The sequence below is a fragment of the Festucalex cinctus genome, chromosome 5 (assembly GCF_051991245.1).
Source record: "Festucalex cinctus isolate MCC-2025b chromosome 5, RoL_Fcin_1.0, whole genome shotgun sequence".
NCBI classification, from domain to species: Eukaryota; Metazoa; Chordata; class Actinopteri; order Syngnathiformes; family Syngnathidae; genus Festucalex; species Festucalex cinctus.
The window spans coordinates 15,770,386-15,798,336 of NC_135415.1; the positions used below are offsets into that span (position 1 = coordinate 15,770,386).

At 43.6% G+C, this 27,951-nt stretch overlaps 1 protein-coding gene across 2 annotated transcripts in view; it reads right to left on the minus strand.

Moving 5' to 3' along the window:
• Nucleotides 1-16,925: 16,925 nt before the first annotated feature.
• The window catches only part of scarf2 (scavenger receptor class F, member 2), a 45,529-nt gene continuing 34,503 nt past the window's right edge, over nt 16,926-27,951 (minus strand). For both annotated transcript variants that reach the window (XM_077522036.1, XM_077522034.1), the window contains exons 10-11: nt 24,193-24,351; nt 16,926-21,885 (exon numbers count right to left, since the gene is read on the minus strand). In XM_077522036.1, the coding sequence (XP_077378162.1) occupies nt 20,693-21,885; nt 24,193-24,351 (1,352 nt within the window). In that variant the 3' untranslated portion in view covers nt 16,926-20,692. The remainder of the gene's footprint in view (nt 21,886-24,192; nt 24,352-27,951) is intronic.

The following is a 27,951-nucleotide window of genomic DNA, read 5'->3' on the forward strand; positions in this document are numbered from 1 at the left end:
ATGCATAATATTCTCCTTCCTCCATTGAATTAAAGCAAAAACAAAAACAAAAACAAAAAAAGAGGCAAAACCTGTTAGTTTTTTTGTGTGTTTTTTTTTAAATATAAAGTACAATATTACGTATATACTGTTATTTCTCTTAATTAAAAAAAAAACCAAACATGTTAAAAAAAATTTTTGGAACAGTTCAACGGCATTTCCATTCATGTCAATGGGGAAATATTTTTTGAATTGCCACCACCTTAGCGTGGTGATTTTGATGGTAACGAGGCATAAAACGAGTACTTCGCTCAACTTTGCAAAGTGGAATGAAATATGAGCAGTGGAGGGAGGAGGCTGCGCGTTCAGGAAGAGAGAGTTCATAGGTCGGAGGGCACTTGCGGAGGGCGTTGACTGCTCTGCTCCTCTCTTGTGTGAGATTAGCAGCACATGAGCTGGATCTTGACAGACAGGAGCCAGGTGGCAGTCCTGCTTCCGGAAGCTGATGACAGCAAAGAGAAAAAGAGAATGGGCCAGGGTCACTTCTTGTCAAGAGTTGACACAAACAGGAAGGTCTCACACACTTCCCTCCAAAGCAAAGCAGTATTCAAAAAGGTGCTCTCTGCTATAGGGCTGGACTCTTAAAAAAAAAAAAAAAAAAATCTAATTTCAATTGTAAATGTTATAATTGTTGTTACAGATTTGTGAACACATTTGACACAAACCACATATCCTTCACATTAGCAGTGCAGCAATGACAATTGACCATTTCAAAAGAGTCGTTTTTCAGTATATGTATATATAGTAAGTGTTTTGTTGTTGTTGTTGTTGTTGTTTTTTAAACGACCCAACCAGAAGTCACTTAGTTTAACCGCCTGGAAACAACTTTGACTCATCAAAAATGAAAGTTGTTGGACATGTCTGTTGGCAGCATGTCCGAAAATATCTTAAGGACCTGTGTCTGAAACTTAACAGGAAGTCAGCCATTTTGGTTAGAAGCAGCCATTTTGGGAACATTTCAGTACTCATGGACCAACACTACGGCTGTGTCCAAATTCACAAACTCCCCAATCAGAAGCAGGTAATGCACATTTTTATTCATTTATTTTTTTTTGTGCTAAAGTATGACGAATTTCCAAATTTCTTGCAGTCTAGTTAATGTTTACCCCACTTCAATTTTACTCCAGTTTACTCCTCTTGAATGCTGCCTGGCACTCGAGGACCAAGTGATGGTTGCAGTTACCACTTTTAGCCACAGGGTGTCACTGCAGCCCATCTCTGAGCACGCCGGCGTGCCGCCTCTTCCCCTTTCTGGGACCTCTTGGCAGGATTCGAGTGCTGATCTTCATTTTCTTCCCAGTATGACGTGTCAGGAAACACACAGAAACCTCCATGTACTATGTACGGTGACAAGCACTCTAATATTTCATCTAGACTTTATTTATAGAGCACTTTAAAACAACCATAGCTGCAAAAAGTGTTTTACGTAAAGTAATCAGACATACAAAAACAAAGACAGTCAATAAATTGATATAACATAAAGACAGTAAATATAATAATAACACTGAGTCTAATGCTGAGTTGCTTTCCTAGAGAGAAATTAGTTCTCTCTGAAGACTTTGGAGGAAGTTTTCTTTGTATTTATATAAAAAGACAGGCAGTATCTGGACGGTGTAATTTACTGTGGTAGTAGCTTCTAGTGGTTAGCAAGTGTGCCTCACAGTACTGAAGTTGTGAGTTTGAATCTTGGCTCCGGCCTTCCTGTGTAAAGTGTTTTCTCCATGATCCTTCCCACATTCCAAATCATTCCTGTTAGGCTCATTGCAGACTAAATTGTCCATGTGCAGTTTTTTTTTTTCCTGGCTCAAATTGTGGCAGCTACCATACCGATTATTTATTTATACGTGTGCCCATGCCCTATGCTGGTGTTCATGTTTCCTTTTTCACAAAGCCTCTGGATTGTTAAATCAAATGATGATAACAGTGTGTTGTGTTACTGTACATCAAACGTTTGTCTATATGTGCCCTGCAATTGCGGCGACCAGTCCAGAGTGGAGCCCACCCCTCAACGACAGGCTGCCGCTCACCCAAATGAGGTTAAGCAGTATTGAAAATGGATGTTTGGAAATGCCAGCCAAATAAAACAACAATGGAAACAAGAACAAATATGGATCCGATTTGTTATTGGATGAGAGCAACGTCCCGTTTTGCGCATTTAAAGCAGATGAATGTTAAAGAAATTCCCTTTGTGTTGGTTTAGTGAGGATTTATTGAAGCATACTGGTCTGATTACAGATTCATGGGCTTAACACACAACGCGTGTACTGGAAAGAGCACATCATTGATCGATTAAAATACTTTTCATGTTGGAAAACTCCTGGCGATGATGCCAACGAGGTTATTTCATTAAAATAATATCACTCAGCTTTCAGAAACAATCATTCAACAATACTTTTTCCACTTTTTTCCTACGCCATATGGAGACTTTTACCTCTCTTTTGTACATACCTCGAGTGTCCAGTGCTCCTCAGACGATCATGATCAAATATTGCTTGCCGGTCCTTCTGCTGCGGGTGCACAGGAAGGTCCTGGCTCCAGGGAGACAGCAGGTGGGCTCTGTTGTGAGGAATAATATCTCGCTTGCTATTCTTAGACCGCAAAGATTGAAGCTTTTTGGCAAAGTCTTGGGAGATCGCTCCGAGTTGGCACCGGCACTTGGCGCTGGTTTTGCTGCTGGGATTGCTTTGTTGTGCTTGGTCATGAGAAAATCTGTGGTGGTTTTATGGAAAGGTCGCGTCGCCTCACAAAGTGTTAGCAACATGTAAAGATTAGAATGTGGCAAAGCCGGTTGGTTCATGAGAAAACGATCACCTCAACAACAAGGGGAGACTGCGTTTATTGAGTTTAATGAGTCAGTGCCGTGCTCTATCTATCTATCTATCTATCTATCTATCTATCTATCTATCTATCTATCTATCTATCTATCTATCTATCTATCTAGTTAGCTCTAGCTAGCTAGATAGTTAGGCTATCTAGTTAGCTCTAGCTAGCTAATTATTGTTATCTATCTATCTATCTATCTATCTATCTATCTATCTATCTATCTATCTATCTATCGAGTTAGCTCTAGCTAGCTAGATAGTTAGGCTATCTAGTTAGCTCTAGCTAGCTAATTATTGTTATCTTGTAGCGAGCAGTGACGGGAGTCGAAGGCGGAGTGTTAAAGTCCATAGCCAAAGACTGGCGTTTTATTCACATCATCAACAACTCACACTGCGCGAGGTTCACAGACCTACCAACATTTGTTCTTTTATCCTTTCATCCTTTTATCCTTTCATCCCATCCAACTCCTCCTTCGTCCCAACGTCCCGTGGGTGTGTTCTCATCACCACACAAGCCCCCCCAGAATTCACCCATAATCAAACTCCGGATGACGGGGCGGCAAAACTGCCCGACCCCTGCGGGTAACGTACCCAGGAAGCGCGGGCGGGAGGGGCCCAGCAGGAACATCAGAACAGTCCCGCGCACCAACTGGCGGGGATTCAGGAACCACTGGAAGGGACCCCGCACGGTCTCCCAGGTGCAGCCTAGGGGGGCGGCCGCGGCGGGGGGCGCGGGGCAAGTCCAAGGGTCCGGCCAGGTCCACATGAGCCGGCTTAAGCCTGTCAACAGAAACAGTTTCGGAACGGCCCCCAATATCCACGACCATGGTCTTGGTACCATGCTGCAGGACCCTAAATGGTCCGTCGTAGGGGGGATTCAAGGGACCACGGTGTGCATCGTGTCGGATGAAGACAAACTCGGCCGACTGCAAGTTGGGGGGCACCCGGGCCACAGGGGTGCCATGCTGCGACGTGGGCACGGGCCGGAACGCACCAGCAGCATCCACCGGCGGTCCAGGCCTGGGTGCGGGCCAAGGCATCGAGGCGTGCGGAATGAAGTCTCCTGGCACTCTTAGCACCTGTCCATAGACCAACTCGGCCGACGAACACTGCAGGTCCTCCTTAGGTGCAGTACGAAGGCCCAGCATGATCCAGGGTAGCTTGTCGACCCAATTACCGTCAGAAAGGCCAGCGCGCAAGGCGGCTTTCATCGAACGGTGGAACCGTTCGCACAGCCCATTAGCCTGAGGGTGATAAGCGGAGGTGCGGTGTAGATTGACGCCGAGGCCCTCAGCAACAGAGTTCCAAACCTCTGACGTGAACTGCGCACCCCTGTCGGACGAGAGGTCCGCCGGCGGTCCAAACCGAGCGACCCAGGTCCCGATAAACGCCCGGGCCACGTCACTGGTCGATATGGAGGTGAGGGGAACGGCCTCTGGCCAGCGGGTCGTCCTGTCCACCATCGTCAGGAGGTAGGTGAAGCCCTGGGAAGGAGGAAGCGGACCTACGATGTCGACGTTGACATGGTCAAACTTCCTCGCAGGGACAACAAAAGTCTCCAAAGGTGCCTTGGTGTGACGGTGAACCTTGGCTCGCTGACAAGCCACGCATGAATCGACCCAGACCCGTACATCTTTCTTCAACCCAGACCAGACGAACTTCTGAGACACCAACCTCGACGATGCCTTCCTGCCGGGGTGTGAGAGACCATGCACCATGTCGAAGGCGGCCCTCTGCCAACCAGAGGGCACCAGCGGTCTAGGCCAGCCCAAAGAGACGTCACACCACAGCTCAACCCCGGAGTCGTCGACCGCCACCCTTTTAACTTGCAACCCGGTGTCGGAGCTCCGAAGCAACTGGGTGCCACGATCGGAAGCCTGGTCGGCCGCCATCCGGGAAAAGTCGAGGCCCAGCTGTACCGTGTTGACGGCTGCCCTGGACAGACAATCCGCGACCACGTTGTCCTTGCCAGCGATATGTCGGATGTCCGTGGTGTATTCAGAAATGAACGACAACTGCCGCTGTTGCCGCGCGGACCACGGCTCGGACAACTTCGACATGGAGAAGGTGAGCGGCTTGTGATCGACGAAGACCGTGAACTCACGGCCCTCCAGGATGAAGCGGAAGTGGCGGATCGCCAGCCAGACAGCAAGGAGCTCCCTGTCGAACGTGCTGTACTTGCACTCCCGAGGGACCAACCGGCGGCTGAAAAAGGCGAGTGGCTGCCACGCACCTTCGACGCGCTGCTCCAAAACAGCCCCAACGGCAAAATCAGATGCATCAGTAGTGAGGGCGATCGGGGCATCCGGGCGCGGGTGGGCCAACAAGGCCGCTTGGGACAGCGCGGCTTTCGTCTCTTCAAAAGCCTTGACTCTCACATCGGTCCAGTCGACCGCACGGTTAGGGGCCACACCCTTAAGTGCGTCGTAAAGCGGGTGCATCACATGGGCAGCGTGGTGGATGAACCTGTGGTAAAAAGTCACCATCCCGAGGAACTCGCGGAGACCCTGGGCCGTCTGGGGTCGAGGAAAAGCGGCAACAGCTTCCACTTTTGCCGGGAGCGGGGTGGCGCCGTCCTCATTGATGAGGTGGCCGAGGAATTGGATGGAGGGCACACCAAAGACACACTTAGCTCGGTTAATAATCAGTCCAGCCTGGCTGAGCTTGGAGAAAAGCTGCCGGAGGTGTGAAAGGTGTTCTCCGATGGAGGAGCTGGCCACCAGGATGTCATCCAAGTAGACGAAGAGGAACGGCATGTCCCGGAGAACAGAGTCCATGAGACGCTGAAAAGACTGGGCCGCGTTTTTAAGGCCGAATGGCATCCTGAGAAACTCAAACAGTCCGAAAGGTGTTATCACAGCAGTCTTAGGCACATCGGCGGGGTGTACCGGAACTTGGTGATAGCCCCGTACCAAGTCCACCTTGGAAAACACCTTCGCACCTGCCAGGTGGGCAGAGAAGTCCTGTATGTGCGGGACCGGATAGCGATCGTGCGTCGTGGCATCATTGAGGCGGCGATAGTCTCCACACGGTCGCCAGCCGCCGTCCGACTTCGGAACCATGTGGAGAGGCGAGGCCCACGGGCTGTCCGAACGACGAATTATGCCAAGGCGTTCCATGTTGGCGAATTCGGACTTAGCTGTGGCCAATCTATCAGGGTTGAGGCGTCGGGCCTTAGCGTGAACCGGCGGGCCTACGGTCTCAATGTGGTGCTCGACCCCATGTTTGGCAGAAGTGGCTGCAAACGTAGGCGTGGTTAGGCTGGGGAATTCTCCAAGAAGCCGCGTGAACACGCCGTCATCTGAGAGCGGGCTGGCAAGGCCCTCAAACGTCTCCACATCACACCCACAAGCAACAGTGGAAAACGTCACAGCGTCCAACAGGCGGCCATTTTTAACATCCACCAGTAGACTGTGGGCACACAAAAAGTCCGCGCCAAGAAGGGGAAAAGAAATGTCCGCAGTGACAAAGTCCCAAGTGAACCGGCGCTCACCAAAACATACATCCACTGTCTTAGTGCCGTAGGTCCGGATCGGTGCATCGTTGGCCGCTGACAGGTGCGGGCCGTGAGTGCCCCCGGCAGCATCTTCAGCCGATGCAGGCAATACGCTTCTGCGGGCGCCGGAGTCACAAAGGAATTTGAGCCTGGAGAGGGTGTCCATGACAAATAGCAGCCGGCACTCTGCGCCCCCACTCACAGCTGCAACTGAGTGGAGGCGTCGCCGTTTCCCGACGCAACAAAGGAGCAAGGGGCGCGGCACCTCTTCGCCTTGGTTCCAAAACGTGCGTGAAAATAGCATAAGCCAGGGGCTGATCGGCCATCCACAGCAGCGCGTACCTTATGAGGTGCCGTTGTGGCCGCCGGGACTGGGAAGGCGCGTGCAGAGGCCAAGACCTCGTGGTTGTGACGCTGGGTGGCCAGGAAAAAACGGTCAGCTTCCTCCGCCAGAGCACGTGGCTCGGAGATGGTAGTGTTCGCTAGCGCTGTCTGGACATGAGGAGGCATGTGGCGCAGAAACAGTTCAATAAACAAAAAGTTCGGCTCCTCCGCGCCAAGCAGGTTCAGCATTTTTTCCATTAGCTCGGACGGCTTACTGTCACCCAGGCCCTGGATGGCGAAAAGGCGGCGAGCCCTTTCCGGTCGTGACAGCTCGAAGGTCTTAAGGAGGTACGCTTTGAGCCCCGCGTACATATCCCGTGCCGGGGGAGAGGTGATAAAACTCACGGCTCTGGCCGCTGTGGAGCTCCCGAGCGCGGCCACGACATGGTAGTAGCGCGTGGAATCGTCCGTAATTCCCCGGATGGCAAACTGAGCTTCAGCTTGTACAAACCACGTCGCCGCGGCCGACTCCCAAAACTCCGGTAACTTGAGACCAGCGGAGTTCGCCATGTCGCTCAATTCGATCAAATTCTCAGCCTCGGAAACGTCAACGAGGCGGATGTCGGGGTCACCAATGTAGCGAGCAGTGACGGGAGTCGAAGGCGGAGTGTTAAAGTCCATAGCCAAAGACTGGCGTTTTATTCACATCATCAACAACTCACACTGCGCGAGGTTCACAGACCTACCAACATTTGTTCTTTTATCCTTTCATCCTTTTATCCTTTCATCCCATCCAACTCCTCCTTCGTCCCAACGTCCCGTGGGTGAATTATGTTCTCATCACCACAATCTATCTATCTATCTATCTATCTATCTATCTATCTATCTATCTATCTATCTATCTATCTATCTATCTATCTATCTATCTATCTATCTATCTATCTATCTAGTTAGCTCTAGCTAGCTAGATAGTTAGGCTATCTAGTTAGCTCTAGCTAGCTAATTATTGTTATCTATCTATCTATCTATCTATCTATCTATCTATCTATCTATCTATCTATCTATCTATCTATCTATCTATCTATCTATCGAGTTAGCTCTAGCTAGCTAGATAGTTAGGCTATCTAGTTAGCTCTAGCTAGCTAATTATTGTTATCTATCTATCTATCTATCTATCTATCTATCTATCTATCTATCTATCTATCTATCTATCTATCTATCTATCTATCTATCTAGTTAGCTCTAGCTAGCTAGATAGTTAGGCTATCTAGTTAGCTCTAGCTAGCTAATTATTGTTATCTATCTATCTATCTATCTATCTATCTATCTATCTATCTATCTATCTATCTATCTATCTATCTATCTATCTATCTATCTATCTATCTATCTATCTATCCTTAGCATTCAGCTAGCAGGGCTTTTCAACAGTACACTGTTAGTAGTTAACTGTTACTGCTCGAACACATGTGGCTACTTCCTGGAAGTTTGCTGGCTATAACGCGCATCTCAGTGCGAGCCACATAACAATTATGTTTCCAATTACAATAAAAAGTATTCACTGCTTGGAATGATGTGTCTGTGCCTCTATCTTTTCCGGACGACAAACCTCTGAGGCTGAGAGTGTGGCCCTCTGTATATGATGCGTCAAGTAAAAGGCAGTAAAACAGGGAGCCCTCCCCTCCTAGCTGCTTTCGTAAACATGCACAGCTGAGAGGATCTAGTTGATTTCTTTAACACATCCATAGGCTACTGTTCATTTTCTATGCACACAAAGTATGATTTTTACTGTTCAATTTGACCTGGGCCAACTCAGGGAATTACATTTTGTGTATTTAATTTAAAACAACCACATAGTTTGGCCTTTAACTCCACTAGCTTAATGCTAACACATAATGGGAAACACCATAGGCGGGCTAATGAAAGCATTGGCGTCGTGTTGCTATAACCCTCCAAGCAATGGCTACATAAACACAAATGGTTGAGCAACAGACAATATAACAAAATTCACAGGTACATTATTTATTCTCTGCGCACATTATTTATTTATTTATTTATTTATTTATTTATTTATTTATTTATTAAAGTTATATATTTAGTAGGGGTGTGCCCCCCCCCCCAAAAAAAAAAAAAACAACAACAACAACCCGCAATTCTCATAAGAATTGCGATTCTCATTTAGCATGATTCAGAATTTATATGTCCCAAAAATCCAATTTTATTTAAATTATTTTATACTGTCTTGCCCTTGTTTGTGTGTGCCCTTACTGGGAATGCTGTTCATGTTGTACCCGATTTGGCCACTTAGGGGCAGTGTGGTTCCGCACGTTCTGATACACAGTTAATTTGTAGCCACATTAGCGAGTAGAAGGAAAAAGTCCTGATCAAGTTATGCCGATAATTGTTTTTTTTTATTTATTTTTTTTTTTTATTCTATTTATTTATTTTTTATTTGCAGCATAGGAAAGGCATATGTTAAGTTGCTTCTTAACTTCTCAACTGTATACATTCCTGAAGCGTTTTGTATGAATAGCTTTTCTTTTGAGTGATAAAAGTGCCGCGATTACCGTGCTAATTAGCATTAGCGAGCCACACTGGAGTAGATCATGACGATTCTTTGCTTATCTATAAATTGAAGCAGAAATCACTGTCAATCAAATAATTTTGAATCAAAAATCGATTCAGAATCGATTTTCGATTCAGAATTCAGAAACCGCAGACCCAAAAATCTGAATTGAATCCTCAGACAGATTCCCAACCCTAATATTTAGTATATATATTGTTTTTCTTACATTTATTTACTGTATGTCTATACGTTCAGTGCTTCAGAAGTGTTAAAATGTTTGTTTAATAATTCTGATAGTTTATTTTAATGCAGATTCATGTATTGCTTGGGTTTGTAAAAAAACAACAACAACAAAAAAAACGGTCATGGGAAGAGGAAGAAAACAAAATCAAATAGCAAAAAAAAAAAGAAAAAAGCAATTAGATTAATCATCTAAATCGTTCAGCTCCAGTCCGATTAAGATGAAACGATGTGGCGACCCTCCTGCAAATGTGGATGCCTCCCACATGTGTTGGGGATCAGCACTTTTCAGCTTACATTGCTTAGCGTGCGCCAAGTGGTGATGTTTCTGCGCACTTCTGCTGACAGAGTGGAAAAAAAAAAGAGAGGCCGTTTCTCCACATTTATGGAACACAGACGTTGCCGAGCGGCGCCTGTCCAGAAGCCCCCCTGCAATTGTGACGGGGCGGTTGGCAAAGGATCAAACGTGGGAACACCTCTGCCTCCTCATCATGAGAGCTTTTAAAGATGCTTCCTGTTCTCTGAGAACATTTGTGAAGCGAGAAGAGCATAGTGTCCCTATTTTTGTATTCTGTTTAGATCTCAACAACTTTTTCAAAGCATATGCAGTCACATCTGGTGCAGGAATGAAGATATATGGAAGAATGTCATGTTTAAGATCTGCGGTCTCCATGTTGTGTGAGAGGCGTACATTTATAAAAATTGAAGTTAATAGCAGTTGTGGGGCCTCAACGTGTGAATGGGCTCACTTTGCCGACCTCCTGCGTGGATGATGTCAATGGGGAAAGCGTACAGTGATAATGAGTGGCTTGTATAATTGATTGATTAGAATAAATTGACCGCCACGTGAGGGTTCAAGGGTGAATTGTTATACTACGATTGAGATTAAACTGCCCACTGAGCAGAATACAGGAAATCGATGCGGTTAACAATGGCAAGAGGTGGCAGTTAACTGAATTGTGCTCCTTTGTTGGGTGCAGTGTTAGGAAAGTAACAAATCATCGCTTGTCCTGTGAAAACCACTTCTGTCCATTTTGGTCCTTTTTCCACCCACATTTTAAAATTTTTGGATGAAACTGAATGCAGGCATCCCAAAAACGTAAAAAAACAACAACAAAAAAACACTTATCAAACACATATCAAACATGACCCATTTTGTGATGCCATGAGATTATGAAATTCACTGAAAAAATGAGTGACATTTACAACCTGTTTTTTTTTGTTTGTTTGTTTTTTTGTTTTGTTTTGTTTTGTTTTTTTTACTCGGACATTTTAACTCTCCTTGTAAATATTTTTTTTTAATTTCTGAGTGAATGAAACATTACTAATCTTTTTTTCCCCAAGTAAATACCACTTCCCATTTTTTCAGTATTGTTGTCATGATAAATTTTGTTTTGACCAAATGAACTAAACTAAAAATCTAAACTAAACTAAATAGTCACAGAAAAATAATTTAAATAATTTAAAAAAATAAACAATAATAAAAATAAATAAAAAATCTGTTATTTTATTTTAAATTAAAAGTAACTGAAAAGTAATTAGGTATTTTAATTCTTTAATTAATATGTTTTTTAAATTTAAAAATAATTCAAGAAAAATAGTCTGCGTGTCATCATTTTTTGCAGTTGGTGGACAAAATACCAAACAAATTAATGTAATGTTATAGTTACCTCAGACTAATGCTCTGGTTAGACCTGATGTCCCGAAATGGAGGTACAAAGACAAATTTGTTGTATCTGCACCATACAAAGACAAAGAAAAAAAAATTCTATTCTATTCTATTCTATACACTCAAATACAAAACCGCATCACCTGTCAGTTGAGACATAAATGCGGATGTAGGCGAGAGAATCTGTTGACGGGTGTTATTTTTGTTGATTGACGTCCACTTGGCGACCCACATCAGAGAAACCCCGCCTGGAGGAAAGGAAGGGAGGGTATATAGGAACGGGCCAAACGGGAGGAAGGGGGCATAAAGGCAGACACCAACCGCTGTTTCAGGCCCTCTAATCTCTGCCTGCGTAATCAGAAACACATGGCTGCCATAATGGCCGCACTGTTGTCCTGCATGTGCTCTGAAGTCGAGACTTCGAGGCTGACACAGACGTGAGGCGCACGGCCCGCCGTCATGTAAATATACAGCGCGCACTTCCTACCAACAGTGGTGGTATATGTACAAATACTTACTGTACTTTAAGTAGATGTATTAGGAGTGAAGAATGAGTTAAAAATACATTTGACCTGCTCTCGATATGGAGCAACAGTCCCCAACACCCTTTTCCCGTTCCATCCGGCAGAGAGAGGAGGAAGAAGAAGTTGAGAAAAAAAAAAAAGTTAGGTCAGCCTGTGGGATTGCGTGAAAGCTGAAACCTCAAGCCACATTAAGTCGTACGTTCGTGTGCAGCTTGCAGATGGATGGCGGCGTGAGGAAATAACGCACACGAGCACACGATGGGCCAAGTTGAGAAAGAAAAGAGCAAAAACAAAAAGAGCAAGCATTTGACAGTCAATTACCTCAAAATAACAATTTGCAGTTACTTTTCTTTGACCACTATTTTAGCTATGGTGGACCAGCCAGGACACCAACACACTGTTTTCCTTCCTTCCACTTTCTGTTGCGCTCGTCCTGAGGGCCGCTGGAGAGCTGGAGAAGATCCGAGCTGACTTCAGTTAGACAATTGCAGGGCAAATTTAGACAAAGAAATATGCTCACAATCACATCAACAACAAAAATCCAACCGGGATTATTTAAGTACCACAATATGCATTGAATATTTTTTCAAAACTAACAATCGTTCACAAAATACACCAATATTGATGCCAAAAGATGTACATTATGAAATGAACCTACAGCTGTCGCTTTCTGTAGGCGTAAAAAGCAGGATTACAGAGGATGACATTTAATCATTTTCTACAAAAACTAGGCTGTGCTCACTGATCTGAATACATGACTGGATAGCTGATAGGTCAAGTCTTTTGAAGTCGCAAGGCCACCATATTGCTCCTCCCAAGAATCGTCTCTCAGCATACGATCCTATACATTTTACCGTATCGAAATTGGAGAACACGATTTATGATGTTTTCAATTTGTTAAACATAACCAAGAAGACTTCAGACGTTTTACAACTTGCCTGAGATACATGTATAAATTATATGCTTCATGATGTTTACAGGGGGAAACTTGTATTTTTTTTAATTAAAGAATTATGAATGTAATTCAACAAAAGACATTGGGATCTAAGGATTTGAATGATAAAGCAGGTCTTTAAAAGCAGCACATACCGGCCACTTTTTTTTTTTTTTTTTAACTTGTTAAAAAATAATGATCACCGAGCCACAAATCCCCCCACCCCGCCCCTGGCCCGATACAAACTGCGTAGGAGCTTTATATGTCTAATCTGTATGTATACTGTATAGTTTACACAGTAGTCTGCTCACGAGATGGGAGGAGCAAGATGGCTGTCCTGTGACTTCAAAGGCTTGAACGGGCGTGTATGGTCTATCAGCTATCCAGTCATATATTCAGATCAGTGGCTGTGCTGAAAGACTTCCTGTTTTCACTCTTTTTCTTTCAAATTTAGACTCAAACTGAATATTATGTCGCCATCTAACAGTCGACAGTGGAATTACACCAACAAATGAGGACCAGAAAAGAAATCTGCGAAATAGTGGTTCCACAAACGTAAACGATCTAGCCTAAAATCCAGGTCAAACTCACTCTCGAAAGTGCATAGACTGGGAACTTCAAAGGAAATGTTTAACCCACAAACATTTGACCTACAAACATTTTGGCGTTTGAATTTATGTATAAAAATAAATAAATCCCAAGCCATCTTTGTGAGCTACAAACGAAAAGGGACTTCCCCCTAGACATGAAACCATCCCAAAATGAGGCTCCTTGTGGCCTAGTGTCACTACATCATTACTCGTCTGAGCGCCCGTTTGGGAGGTCGACCCGCTGTGCGGTTTTCCCTTCATTTGCGCCATCAAGTGCAGCCCATTTTAGCTCGCCGCCGCTGCAAGGGAGTTTGGGTCTACGGTAATGACAGTGTGCAGTAAGTAGTTGTGACTGTGAATGTAAATACACGCACACACGCACACGTTTAATGCTGGCATCCCTTCTGCAGTTTTGGCTCGGGGGGAAAACTAGCTCCCTTTTCCAGTAAATAACAGTTCGGACTTTTCTGCATTTCCACAAGGCCAAGAAAGCAGAGGTGGCAAAAGTACGAGTACTGTGGATTTAAGATGCAGTTCACTTTTTTTTCTCTCTTTTATTATTTTACATAGTACACACACTGAGAAGAAAACAAAATTGTTACTAGAGCTAGCTTGACCTTTTATGCTATCAAAACAATGTGCTCCCGTAGTTTTGCTAACATTGTTTAGCCAAAAGTGCAAAATTAGCTAGCTGATGTCAACTGGAAAAAAAAATACCTTACTTGTGGCTTGATATGTGAGAGACCCAACACAAATGTTTGTAAGGCGTTTTAGGTGTTAAAAAAAGAAATAAAGTGTTTGCATTGTTTGCTAGCATTAAGCTAAATGGACTATGGCAAAGCTATGCAGTTGTCTAAATGCACGTTAGATGACGCAAGCTATTATTATTATTGTTATTATTATTATTTTGTTTACAAATCAATGCTGTGAAAACAATGTGTTCCTATAGCTTTGCTAATATTGTGAACTAAGTAATAAAAAAAAAATGCTAAATGAGCGACTGAAAAAATACAGATTCCACAAACAATTAGAGCATATTTACATCTCTCGCAGACAGAGATAAGAGATTTAAAAAAAAAAAAAAAAAAAAAAAAAAACCCTCCTCTGCTGGCTGAAGGAAATGACGGCGAATCAGGAAATGACGACACCTTCATATCTGATAGGCAAGCCTTCCAAAAGTCATTCAACAATGAAATCATTCCTACTGGCAGAGATTGTAAAGAAGCTCTTGTGTGACTCTTAAACGTTCCTTCCACTTGCACAAGTTTGACTGAAGCCTCATCCATCATCGACTCTCCACTCGAATGAATATTTTCGGCCGCTTTCAAGTGTAACTCGACCGCTTTCTTTCTGCTTTGCATTGCAGAAAATATTTGTCTTTTTCCTCCTCGCTCATAAATTTCTTTCTTCCTCTCCTCGCGGGGACTCAAATGGCTGCCAGATGTGGTTCCAATCGGCTCCGGTTGCTATGGAAACACTGGGGACCGGAGTAGGTTTTTCTGGGTCCGGAGCATTTTTTTTTTTTTTTTGGCTGACTCATTGGTGGCTGCGCTGCTGTTTCTATAGGCCTGGTGCGCTCTATGTCATGTTTGGACTGGCAGACAACATGTCACTGAGCCCCCCCGATCCCACATGCCTAACCACAACTGTTTGACCACACTTTGCCTTGCAGCGTATAGTTGCTCCTTTGTGTGCTGCTGGGTTGCACAGCCAAAACAATTACACACAGCCAAGTAGTAAAAAAAAAAAAAAAAAAAACGACAGACAAGACTGATTCGGAGATAATCAAATTCAGAGCGGTGACAGAGAAAGGAAAGACTCAGATCAAAATGTACATAATGTATGTACCAGTGGTGGGTGGTCAGGGCCAGCAAGAGCCTCAATGATAACAAAAGCACTGACCTTCATTTACAACTCAAATTCTAATTCAATGGTGCTTTGGCTGAGTTGAATTTGTTCAATAATATTTCCACATTAAAACGAATGAGAATGCCAATAATCCATTCCAGTGCCCCAAACAACACAAACAAAATTTTCGGTGCCGTGTTTTTTGATAAGAACAAAAACAATATTGTACTTTATAAAAACATACAAAAGAGAAAGTATATTGCATTCACTTGAAAAAGAAATTGCAGTTTTTTTCAGAGGAATATTTTTTTTCTCAGTTTTTTAAGAGTAATTTATTTTCTGTTTTTCATTATATTTTTTCCCTGTTTTTGTGAATAATCTTTTTTTTTTTTTTTTTTTAAATTATTTTTTTCAGTTTTTCTGAATTTAAAAAATAAATAAATATATTTTTTAATTTTTTTTAACATTTTATTTTCCCCCTCTTTTACATACAATTTTTTTTTTTTTTTTTACAATTAATTTATGGAAGCATATTGCATTCACTTGAAAAAGAAATTGTAGGTTTTTTTTTCTGAGCAATTATTTCCTGTTTTTCAGGATATTTTTTTCAGTTTTTTTCTGAATAATTTATTTTCTATTTTTCAGAATATTTTTCCAATTTTTCTGAATATTTTTTCAAGTTTTCAGAATAAAAAAATATATATATATATATTTTATAATATTTTATTTTTCCCCTCTTTTACATACAAAAGTGAATTAATTTATGGAAGCGTATTGCATTGAATTGAAAAAGAAATTGTAGGGTTTTTTTCTGAGCAATTTTTTTCCCTGTTTTTCAGGATTATTTTTTTTTTTTCAGTTTTTTGGAATAATTTATTTTCTATTTTTCAGAATATTATTCCCCTGTTGTTCTGAATATTTTTTTCATTTTGTTTTTTGAATATTATTTTTTCATTTTTCGTAATAAAAAAAACTTTTTAATTTTTTTAAATTAATATATTTCCCCCCCTCTTTTTCCATTTTTTGTTGTTGTTTGGAATATATTTTTTTACCCTGTTTTCACTACCCCCCCCCCCCCCCCCCACACACACACACACACACACATACATACATATATATATATATATATATATATATATATATATATATATATATATATATATATATATATATATCCATCCTTTTTTAAACAAACATTCCAAAAAAAATATTCCGCAAAACAGAAAAAGGTTATTCCATAAAACATTTAAGACAAAATATTCCAATAAATTGGATAAAAATACACACCATGTAAATTCTCTTTGTTTATGCGTGTATGCATTCAACCCCCCACAAAATTGCAAATAAAAGGAAAAATCCAGCTCGTTGCCTTCTGGCTCTAATTAGCGAGCGCACATGACCTCTCCATCCATTCTTATGTGCATCTTCTTCCTTCAGTGTCTTCGCAGCCTTGACTATGTGGCTGTAAGCAGGACATACGCTGCGCGTGATTGCGTCCCATTACAGACTTTCCACTGTTTTCCACTTGTGAAAAGAGCTCTTGTCTCCCATTCCGGAGTGATCCAAACTAACAGTCCCCTTGGTTTCCTCGGCCTCTTTGAAGGGCCGCCGGCGACCCCGGGACCCCTTGGCCCAGACCCACAGGAAAGGGTCGCATATCAAGGATAAAAGACAATCGGAGGTTTATTCGATTATGAGTCAATATGTACTTTCTTTTCCCACAGCACAGATGTTCTAGCTGAGTGTTGTTTGGAATAATAGCCGTCTCGAAGCTGACTGTGGGTCACATATCCATGAGAAGGCCCACAATCAATTATCTGACGATTACAAACCGATTCAATAGGCAGTCATTGAAACATTTGTGGTCTCACAATAGTGACATTGTATTGCTTTTTCTTTTTATTCCAGGTAAGTAAATGAGAACACCGACTTAATGACCATACACAAATATGCTGAAAGACAAACCACAAAGGACACACAAAAAAACAAAAAACAAAAGAAAACACTTTACAGCTGCTAACACTGTTGCAGCAATTTGAGCCCTTCTGTACACAAATGCAAGCCTGTCAAAAAACAAACAAAAAAACAACAAAAAAAAACAGGCAGGGTCCAGTCAGATTGAAAAATTGCCACGTCACGGTTTGATGTATGCAATGTTTTGGTCAGTGGTATAATCGTGTCATACAATCATTTCTGTAATGAGTTCATTGTATGGAAAAGGGCAAAGTGAGGCTGACGCTTTTCCTGTGCAGCTGTTAATGTCATGTAATTGTACTCTGCATCATACAGTTATAAGTGTTCCACAAACAATAACATCAACAGAGAACAACATTGTGAACTTTACAGGATGGAATTTAAAAAAAAAAAAAAAAAAAAAGCAACATAGTACAAAGGAGTATTAGGTCAACACTGTAAAGAAACGGTTGAATAGTGAAATCTGTTGTGGCTTTAGGCAAGCGACATTCATTTGCAGTCTGGACGCGGAGTGGTCAAAGTACATCAAAGGCACAAAGGTAAGCAGAGCTGCAGTGAGTTTTGTTGGACGTATATATCAGCTAAAATTAGCTTCCCATAAACAACATTACTTTTTTTTTTATTTTATTTTTTTACATCTAGGAACTTTTAAATTCTGATTTTTTTTTTAAGTTTGCCAAACAATGAAATGTGATTGTGCAAAACTTTGCGTGTTCCTGAGAAAGAACTAAACACACTGAATTCAACTCTTTTGTTGTTTTTTATCGAGAATTGTTTGAAGAATATCAAACAACAATACATGATAAATCTGTGTCAGGAAAGACGGCAGCTGCCGTGTTTTTGCAAGGTTATTATAGTTAACGAAAACAAAATAAAAAATGCAAAAACAGCTGACAAAAAAAAGTAAAGAAATGCTTTTAAGAAAAGGAAAACTGAAACATTTACAAAACTAACTATAATTATGGTGGAAATTTTCTTCAATTTCATTTTGGACAATTAATATCTTACGTGAGTTTTTGTGATTTTTTTTAAATGGATTGATTTTGTTGCTGCACATCCTTCCAAAAGAAGGAAAAACACTCATTTGAGAATTGTACTTTATTCCACTATACGAAGTGACTTAAAAAAACTGTATTCAATGAATACGCCATATATATAAAAAAAAAGCTAAAGCTAATTCTAAAAATAATAAAAACTAAACTAAAACAAATACTTAAAAAAAAAAAACTGAATAAAAAAAAAAAAAAAGTCAAAATGAAATCAAAACGAACTACAATGAAAAATCCCAAACTGACCTTAAAGGTTTGTGTGGCAACGTTTTCCTCGTATTTCACAATTCTTCTTTTCAGTGTGGCCCTCATACTCCTTCGTAACATACAACATGAAAGCCAGCTCATCGACACACATGCACACGCACGCACACCCCCCACAACGGAAACCACAGAAGGTAATATAAGCACAGCTTACAAAGATAACAAATGGAAAATACACAAAATATGCACGTTGAAAAAGCTGCAAAAACTAACATAAGAACTTGTACCTTAACTTTAAAGAGACAAACTTTCAACGTAGCTATCCAACAACACCCTGAACAAAGAACCGTTTCCTCTTGAAAAACAAAATCGTTCCAGTTGAAGTACCTGTGAGTCCGCCGTTTGCTTCAAATTCAACACAAACAATGGAGACTAGCTAGCAAGCTAAATATTTTTGCTTAAACTGATCCACAGTCGAGGCTCACGTCAACACGCTACCAACACACCCTCAAAAGCAGCTTGTTTCTTCAGCATTTCATAGCAATATGATCCTTGATTCTTTTAAGATCTTCATTATAAACCGATGACACAAACAGACACGACAAAAAAAAAAAAAAAAAAAAAAAAAAAAAAAGCTCCTTATCACATTCATTTGATCTGTTTTCGGAGAGAACGGTCGTTACTTGACACATGCGTTGGTAGACAAAACATTATTAGGCTTGAGGTTATGTTTTATGAAATGCAGCTTGCGCGAACTCCAGATGACTGTGGTTTGGAAAACGGACGGTTTCGAGTGTTTTATAAGCACGCTGAAAAGTTCACACAACCCAACGGTGGCTTAGGATTTCAGCTTCATACGTTGATTTCTGAGCCGAGAGCAACATTCTGCTGATTTGCTGCATGTCCAGACACTCACAATGGAGAAAATCTGCTCCGAATCTGCTGACGACTTTGTAAACTTGGAGCTTTTTTTTTTTTTTTTTTTTTTTTTGTAACTGGCTTGGACTTGTTTTCACAGTTAGGAACAAGTGAAACACTATACATCACAAGAAGGCATGCCGGGCTTTCTGTTTATAGGTCAGGAGCGTCTGGACGGCAAACATGACTGTAAATTCTGGACAAGTTACACAAATCTACGTCTTACGTTTGGGAAACAGCTGACCCTATCTGTAAAATATCATTTAGTTAGCTATAAAAGGGTAAAAAAAAATAATGGTGCATGCTGGTCCACAGAAATGTGAGAATAGTTTGTGATCTTCGAAAAGAACCAGGATGTTTAGTACCTGTGAAGATTATTTATAAACGGAATGTTCCACCACAGAGCTGCTGGTTTGACTAAATGCTGCATTCCAGAAAACTTGGGAAGTCGCATATTTCTCAACTCCAATCAGAAAAAGTGCATCAGATCCTAACTTGAGTTCGGGGAATACAATATATTCCAAGATATTGTCATTTCATACAACCTATTTTGTATAGAAATTGATAAGAATCAATACATTGGATAGCGAAGAATCGAGATGATAATTGTGCCTTGAGACAACTGGAGTAAAATGTACTTGCACGACCAGACTCCAACCAGCAGAGGCACTGTTGGTTCAGAGCTTGTTTGCGGGCCAGTGATGAACATGACAACAATATCTATGGGACGTCGAGTTGTCAATTAGGGGGATAACAAAAAACAATTTAAACCAGAATATACATATATATATATATTTTATAAAGACGGTACAACTAGACATGTATCAAACCGTCTCTTATTGGCGGGATATATCTAGTAAAGGATACGCCACATTTACAGGACTGAGGACGCAACGGTACCATATGAGACAGACATTAGGTCCGCAGAGATTGTTGGTATTTTTAAGAGGCTCAAGACACTCCTTTTTTGTGGCTGTTAAGTGATCTCTTTTAATGTATTAATCTTACCATCTTAGATTTAGCTGATTTGATCGTAGTCCTATAGCTTTGCTTTTATTTTGTTGTATGTTAGCTTTTAGCTCCAGTGTTTCCTCACTGGGAGTGGTGGCTGGCCTTCTCATGGGGACGGGGTCATCCTGGAGGCTACTCTGACCTTGTGCTACCACAGTCAATTTGGACCAAGGGTCTCTGGAATGGCATGTATCACACCCTATCATTTTTTCAATAAAAGATGAACACCCCTACAAGCAATACTAGTCGATCATAGTCTGCATTGTTGTTTTGTTTTTTTGTTTGACTTGAATGAGATGGGCCCAAGTTTCCACGGTTTTCCTGAATCGCAGGTTGTGGTCTGAAAGTGATACAGATGACGGGATGCACGTAGATATGAGCCCATCTGATGATCTTTGGTTGAAAACATTCTTCACTCTTGGTAGGCCCTGGTGTCAGTTTTCTAACAAATTCACTTTTAGTCTCTCTGCATACAAACGTTACACACTTACTTGACGATCTGGGGTGGCATGATCGCGGTCTTTTGCTGCGGTGTTTTGCCCTCCGGCGGATCCAAAGTAGCCTCTTTGCCTTTCTTCCTTGGAGGCTTTTTAATGGGAGTCTTCTTGGGCGTGGCATCCGCCGCCAGGTCCCCTGCCCTCGAGCCGTTCAAGTCCTGCTTTTCCGGGCTCTTGGCTTCAGGGGTCCCGTGGTCGGTGGTGACGGGCGCCACCATCTTCTGGAGGCTGCTGGAGGTGGGAAGCAGAGGCTTCGTGGACGCCTGCTGGTTCAAGCCGCCGGACGGGGTCCGCTTGGCTTTCTGCGGAGGCGTGGGCCTCTCCCGCGTTCCCTTGGGCGTCGATAGTCCATTGGTCTTCGTCAGGCCCGTCCCCTCGTTCCTGTTGATGCTTTGGGTTTTCTCCTTGAGCTGAGCAGCCAGGAGGGTGGCGGCCTCAGAGTTCATGTGGGGATGGATGAGCTTGGGGCTTTTCGGGGGTTCCTTGGGGGCCTCCTTGGAAGTATCGGCGCTCTTCTTCTCGGACGAAGAGCTGTGGAAGTTACTAATCTTCCTGAGGGCGTTCTGAACCACGCCGTTGATGTGCTCCAGGTGACTGGGACTGCTGTGCTCATCGCCAGACTTCTTGCCTCGCAGAGGTTTGTGTTTGCTGGGTGAGCCGTTGGTGTCAGCCTCCTTCTTTTGCTGATCTTTGTTCCTCTCACTCTTGGCTGAGACATCACTGGAGCTACGCTTTTTCTCTTTCGGGACGGCGAGTGCTTTCATGGCCCCCTGCCCTTGTTGGTCCGGCTGGGGATGGCTTCCATGGAGCCACGATACTTTAGGCTTGGTCGAAGGGTCTGGTGGTCGTGGCTTGGGTTTACCAGGTGACGGTGGCGGTTTTCCGTTGCGCTTGTGCTCTGGGTTTGGTACTTCGCCGTCTTTGCCGCTGTTTTCTTCCTCCTTGGACTGCTTGGAGAGACGGGCAATGCGGGCATAAAGGGTCGCAGCCGCGTACTCGGAACCGCTGGTAGAGCCCTCGCTGTCTGAGGACTTCATCGTGGGTTGATCGCCGCCCTCTGGTTTCATGGCACTGGTGTCCTTTAGGGAGGTATACTCTCCTGCATCTTCGTCAGTGGGGGCGGATTCTGGTTTCTCGACTTCCGGACTGTGGCTTTGTTTTTCTTTGTTTTCATTCACAGATTCTGCGGCACATCAACAGGAATTCGCATTACTAATCAAGCACTTCAGTGATCAGATGGGAAATTATACAGTAATAAAGAATTTATCTGGGAAATTATGTGAGTTAAGAGATATTCCCAAGTGGATTTGGTGACTTGATCCTGCTCTTTTTGAGATGCCGTCAATGTCTGATACTGATGCTTACTTTTAAGAGACCGTCATTTCTCAAGGGACTACACCTCATCAAACGCAAATAAAAAGGCTTGATGGTGGGCAGAAAACCAATTATATTACATTTAAATGCCAATGATGTCATGGCCTTACCAGAAATTTACAAAGCGTCCAATCAGATCGCTCCTATGACGCGCTCACAGCCACTCTTTGCATGGTATCTTGGGGATTTCATTGATAAGGGAATTTGTGGCAGTGAAGCAGTAGGTCCCAAAGGGATATTTTTTTTCACGGGCCCCCAAGTCATAAAACAGCAGTTAGCTTATGTTCACACTGCAGGTCTTAATACTGAATTCCAATTTTTTTTTGTAAAATCCTATTTTTTTGAGTAAGCATTTCCTATTAAATGCGACCTCAGTTTGTCTGCTATGTGAACGTTATGCGTCTGCAAAGTGACCCGTATGTGCAGAAGACGATACAACGTCTCTCAGAGCGCTGTGTTTGTGGAAGTAAATACGTAAGGACCAGGGACTTTTATAAGTCCGTCGTCGGGGCTCATATTTTTACCTTCTTATATCTATAGAGGAGGAGAGGAGGAGGAGGAGGTAGAAATAATATTTTGTGAAAATGAGGTGAGCCTGTTCGAGCTCCTCATCTCACGGAGAAGCGTGGAACGCATAGTGAACTTTTGATGACGTAGAGGTCTGGTATATGCGACCTGGCCGTTCATACCGCGGTCGCATTGTAAAAATTTGGATACGTAGCCGATCTAGGACCACATATGAAAGCGACCCAGGTGTGATCTGAAAAAAATATGAATTGTACTGTTCACACTGACATAAAAAAAAAAAAAAGTAAGATAAGTCAGCATTTGGACAAAAAAATACGATCTGGGTCGCATTTGTCTGCAGTGTGATCGTAGCCTTTAGTCGCTAACGGCGCAAAGTGTGGAGGGTGTTCATTGTTAGAGATAGACCCATTATTCGTAAAAGAGGAAGATAACCGATATTTGCAGCCGATATTCATTTTCAGGAAAAAGGGGAAAAAAATATTGTCATTAAACATTAAAATACAAATTCCAGCTCTTAACTTTGTAGAAAGGTCTTAAAGCATGATTTAAAAAAAAAAAAAAAAAAAGACCGATACCGAATATCAGTGCCAATAAGTGACCTATCCCTAACTCTGTACGTATTGCAAAAAAAAGAAGAAGAAAAAGGCAATTTACTGAACTAATCATCCATCCATTTTCTTGACCGCTTATTTCTCACAAGGGTCACGGGGATGCTGGAGCCTATCTCAGCTGGATTTGGGCAGTAGGCGGGGTACACCCTGGACTGGTTGCCAGCCAATCGCGGGACACACAGAGACAAACAACCATCCACACACGCAAGCACACATCGGGACAATTCGGAGCGCCCAATTAACCTGCCATGCATGTCTTTGGAATGTGGGAGGAGACCGGAGTACCCGGAGAAGACCCACGCAGGCACAGGGAGAACATGCAAACTCCACCCATTAAGGCCAGCGCCTGGACTCGAACCCGAGTCCTCACAACTGGGAGGCGGACGTGCTAACCACTCTCACCGTGCCGCCTGAACTAATAATGTTCTTCTTAATTTATTCTTAAGTTCTGCATTTGGATCTGGTAAGTCCTGTCATCAACACATCAAACAATGATTTCTACGCGGACACATACAGGTGAGTTGGAAGAGATTTGACCCGGCAGATATGATCAGTCTCCTAATTCCCTTTATGTTGGAAAGAATCCGAAAACTTGAGCGCACTAAATCCAACAAATCCAGTACTTCCTGCATAAGAAAGCGATGGAAAGTGTATTTTTTTCTCCCGCCAAACATCAAGAAGTGCACCTTGGATTCGAGCCACATGCTGACTTGACCATACTGTTTCCTGTTTAGACTCCTCTTGCGCTCAAAGTAAGACACAGATGGCACATGATGAGAGGCACGACTCCACATAATGAGATTTGCAGAAGTGAGTGAGTCACAGCATCGGGGGATCTTCACGAAACCTTGTGTGTCAGCAGCATGCGTGTATGTGAGCGCGAGGGCTTTCCCATGCCAACAACGCATCGGGCACGGATACGTGAGCGTCGGTGCGCAGATGACTAATTTGTTTGTTTATTACCCCTGATGACTCACCTTCGTGGGGCACGCAGTAAACCGGGCCCTCGTCGCCGCCACTCTCAAAGGAGGAGAAGGACTCCTGGGAGGACCAGGAGGAGGGGGAGGGCTGCTCGGCCACCGAAGGGGGCTCGATGAAGCTGCAGTTGAAGTTGTGCTCGGGGTCGTGGTGGGCTACTTGAGAACACAAAACAAAACGCAGAAGCCCAGAGGTCAGCGAGAGGGTATCGTACCACGTTACAAGAACAACATGTCTGCTCTGCCAGCGGCTGCCGAGTGGTAGGAAATGGACTTGGGACTGGTTTTACATGTCAGTTAACAAAGCGAGTCTGATTTTTCAGGATTTGGTGTTTTTCACTGTGATTGATGCCACATGCCATCAGCAAGTTGGCAGATGACTATGAATCAACTACAACAGCGAGACTGAAATGTTACCGAGTGCCACCAATAACACAAAGACAACACTCTTCGAACTCTCTCCAAATTGTAGGCCACTACAAAGGATACATTACTCCTTTGAAGAAAATATCAATCGCAGATATCATTTTTTCTTGTTAATGTGTGTCTTTACAGTGGAATTTGTACAGCTGAACCCCTGTGAGGTCATACAATTCGGGATTTTGACCTCATTTTTTCGGGAAATATACGCCTCTAAAGTTCAAAAGGGCCGTCATGAATCATCCATACATTGGCAATCTGCGTCTAAACTGTACTGAGTGTTAACTTGGCATGACTATTTGCAGGCCTTTCAACTTGGATTCAGTTTTAAAGATCCCACAAAGTTTGTTTTGAAATTTATTACACACGAATGCTGTATTGACAACTATGTCATACTGAATTGTGGAGAAGTACGGTTCATCTATTTTTCAACCAGCATGAGTGTATCCTCTCCCACTATATGAATAAACCTGATCGACTTCGCTCTGCGTTAGCCACTTGGCCCATTCCTACCACAACAGCGTACAGTTAGTTAGTGTGCCGTTAGCTAGCTAGCAATGCGCTGTGGTCCCCCCCATTTGTGTCCCTGCCCCACCACTTTGTCCCTCCATTCCCTTTTTTAATGCACCACACATATACATATTCATTTTTTTGGGGGGGATACGGGTGTGTCGGAGTAGGGGAAATTTTTTCCCTCTGCTCCGACTCACCTGCTCCCAATTTTAATGCACCACACGCACACACTTGTATATACACTGGGTGGGGCCACATTCACGGTGTAAGGGTAGAGCTCGCCAGTCGGCGAGCTGGCGGACTCAGTAACAGGGTTAGGTGTCACTAGTACTCTGGCGTGACGACCGGGGCCTCTCCCCACCGGGCTCGGTGTTCTGGTGTTCCGCCTTCTCCCCTGGTGCTTCCTCCTCTGCTTCCCCCCTCCCGCCGCTGTGCAAATCTCGCGCGGCTGGAGGTGGGGTGGGCACATCTTCCCTCTCTGCGCTGCTGCCCGGTGCCGGTTTCCGGGGGTGTGTGTGGGGGGTTCTCGCGGGGGGCCGGGTTCGCGGGGGGGGGTGGCGGCCGTCGGGGGGGGGGCGGCTTGTTTGGGGGGGGGGGGTGGAGGTATTTTGGGTGCTGGGGGTCGGGGTGTGTTCGGGGGTTTGGGGGTCGGGGGTGGTGGGGCCTGGGTCGTGGTGGATGGCGGGTTTGGGTGGGGTGCGGGGGGGTCGTGGGGGGATGGGGGGTGGGGACCGGTGGGGCGCTGTGGGGGCCCGCTGGGCCTCGTTCTGCGGCCTTGGGCTCGGGGGTGTGGGCCGGGGCTGGGGCGGGGGTGTTCCGGGTGTCTGGGTCGGCTCGCCGACCGGTGTCCGCTCGGGTGGCTTGGGGGTGGCCTTGGTGCTGCCGCGGCCTGGGGATTTCGGGGGGGGGGGGGGGGGGGGAGTGCTCGCTTTGCTGGACCGCGGTTGACGGCTTCTTTCTTTGGTGGTGGTCCTTATGCATGCCAGATCCGTCGCACCAGCATCTACTGAAACTCAACAGAAGTACCCTCTCCCTCCCACAGCCCCTTGAATCAGTTGGTGCTGGTGTCTGTGGTTCTCACTTTGCTTTATCTATCCTTCCCTCCTTCCTCTCTTTAGTTTTTCCTCTGGTCACTTGAGATCTTAATTTATTAGAAGTATGAGGTTTCTGGGGTTGGCATAAGACTCTGGTTTTGTAACCACGCAGGAGGGGTCTTGTTGGTGCTGGACTTCACTTTGATGGATTGGATGTACTGGCTTCTATGGATCTCACTCTGCCTTATCGATCCTTCCCTCCTTCCTCTCTTTAGTTTTTCCTCTGGGCTCTTGAGATCTCGCTAAATTTGCTGGAATTTAGAGGCTTCCGGGGTTGGCGTAAGACTTTGATTTTGTAATCATGGGGAAGGCAGGAAGTGTTTGGTCGGTGCTGGATTTCACTTTGATTTACCTTTCTTTTCTCTTTATTTCTTTTTTTTTCTGACCTTTTCTCTGGTCTCCTGACCATTTAAACCTCACGACTCTGGCAAGATTCTGAAGTACCTGGTTAAGGCGAAGGGTAATGGGATATTTATAAGGTTTTAGGTGAATGAATGAGTATAAATTTATACGTATTTGCACGCACGCACACGCACGCACGCGCACGCACGCAAACGCACGCAAACGCACGCACGCACGCAAACGCACGCACACATACACACACACACAAAAAAAAAAAAAAAAAAAAAAAAAGAGCAATGATGACAAGACGTTGAATCGGTAAGACTACCGAATGAACAATTCTGAGCTCTTTAAAGAAAAAAAAAAAAAAGAAGAAAAAAAAAAAAAAAAAAAAAAAAAAGCTAGCTAGCAATGCCTACGCACCAAAAATATATCTTTCCTGCATTCCACAATTTACAGACCAGCTCAGTGGTGTTATTTAATTCCCAAGAGAGGAAATGACATCACAGATTAACCTCTCAGCCGACCGATAGCAGCCCCGGAGGGTTGCTAGCTTGTCAGCTAGCTAGTGGCTAGCACCTCTCATATATTTTTTTAAATCATTCATATTGTTGATTAAATTATATTTAGACAAATGGACAACTCACTCTACAACTAGCAGCGACATATATTAGAGTAGGGAGCACGTTTTGAGCAAATGCAGGACTTTCTTGTTTCTTTTTTCAAATGTCAAATGTGTTGTTTGAGTGTGTTGCAGTGTGTGCTCATTTGTGAGGTAATCAGAATGAATGTGAGAGATTCCTTGCTCAGGCTCATCATTTAGTTGGAGCTGAGGAATGCCAAGCAGCTCCTCTCCGCAAGCACTGCAGTTATGTTAGTCAACAAGACAACACATGGACAATTTGCAACGTGATCGACAACTGCTGCTCTTCAAATAAGCACACGCACGCCCTCATGGGTCCTGAGGGGCGGATTATTCTGCAGACTGGACGCCGTCGGGATTCTTTTCCACACTAAAGGGCATTACTGACACCGTGACACGTCGCAGCTGCGGGCTCAACCACACAGTTGCTCAGTGGGGGAAGGAAAGGGTCAGTTTTCCAGACTTGGGAGCTAAAGTTGGAGTTTTAACATGGGGGTATGCAAACTTTTTGAATCTAAGAACCCGTTATGGGGAGATCCCCCCACCTAAACACAACTACCACGCGTATCTTCAAATGCCAAATGATTATTATACCTTCTTTTACTGATTTATGTGACAAAATGTCACAATCTATCATATCAGAGCTTTGAATTGGCTAAGGTAGGGATTCGTAAATATAGTTAGCTACGTCAGTTAGGAGTTGAACCAATTAGCCGACAACTACTCTGCATGATCGTTTTGATAGCA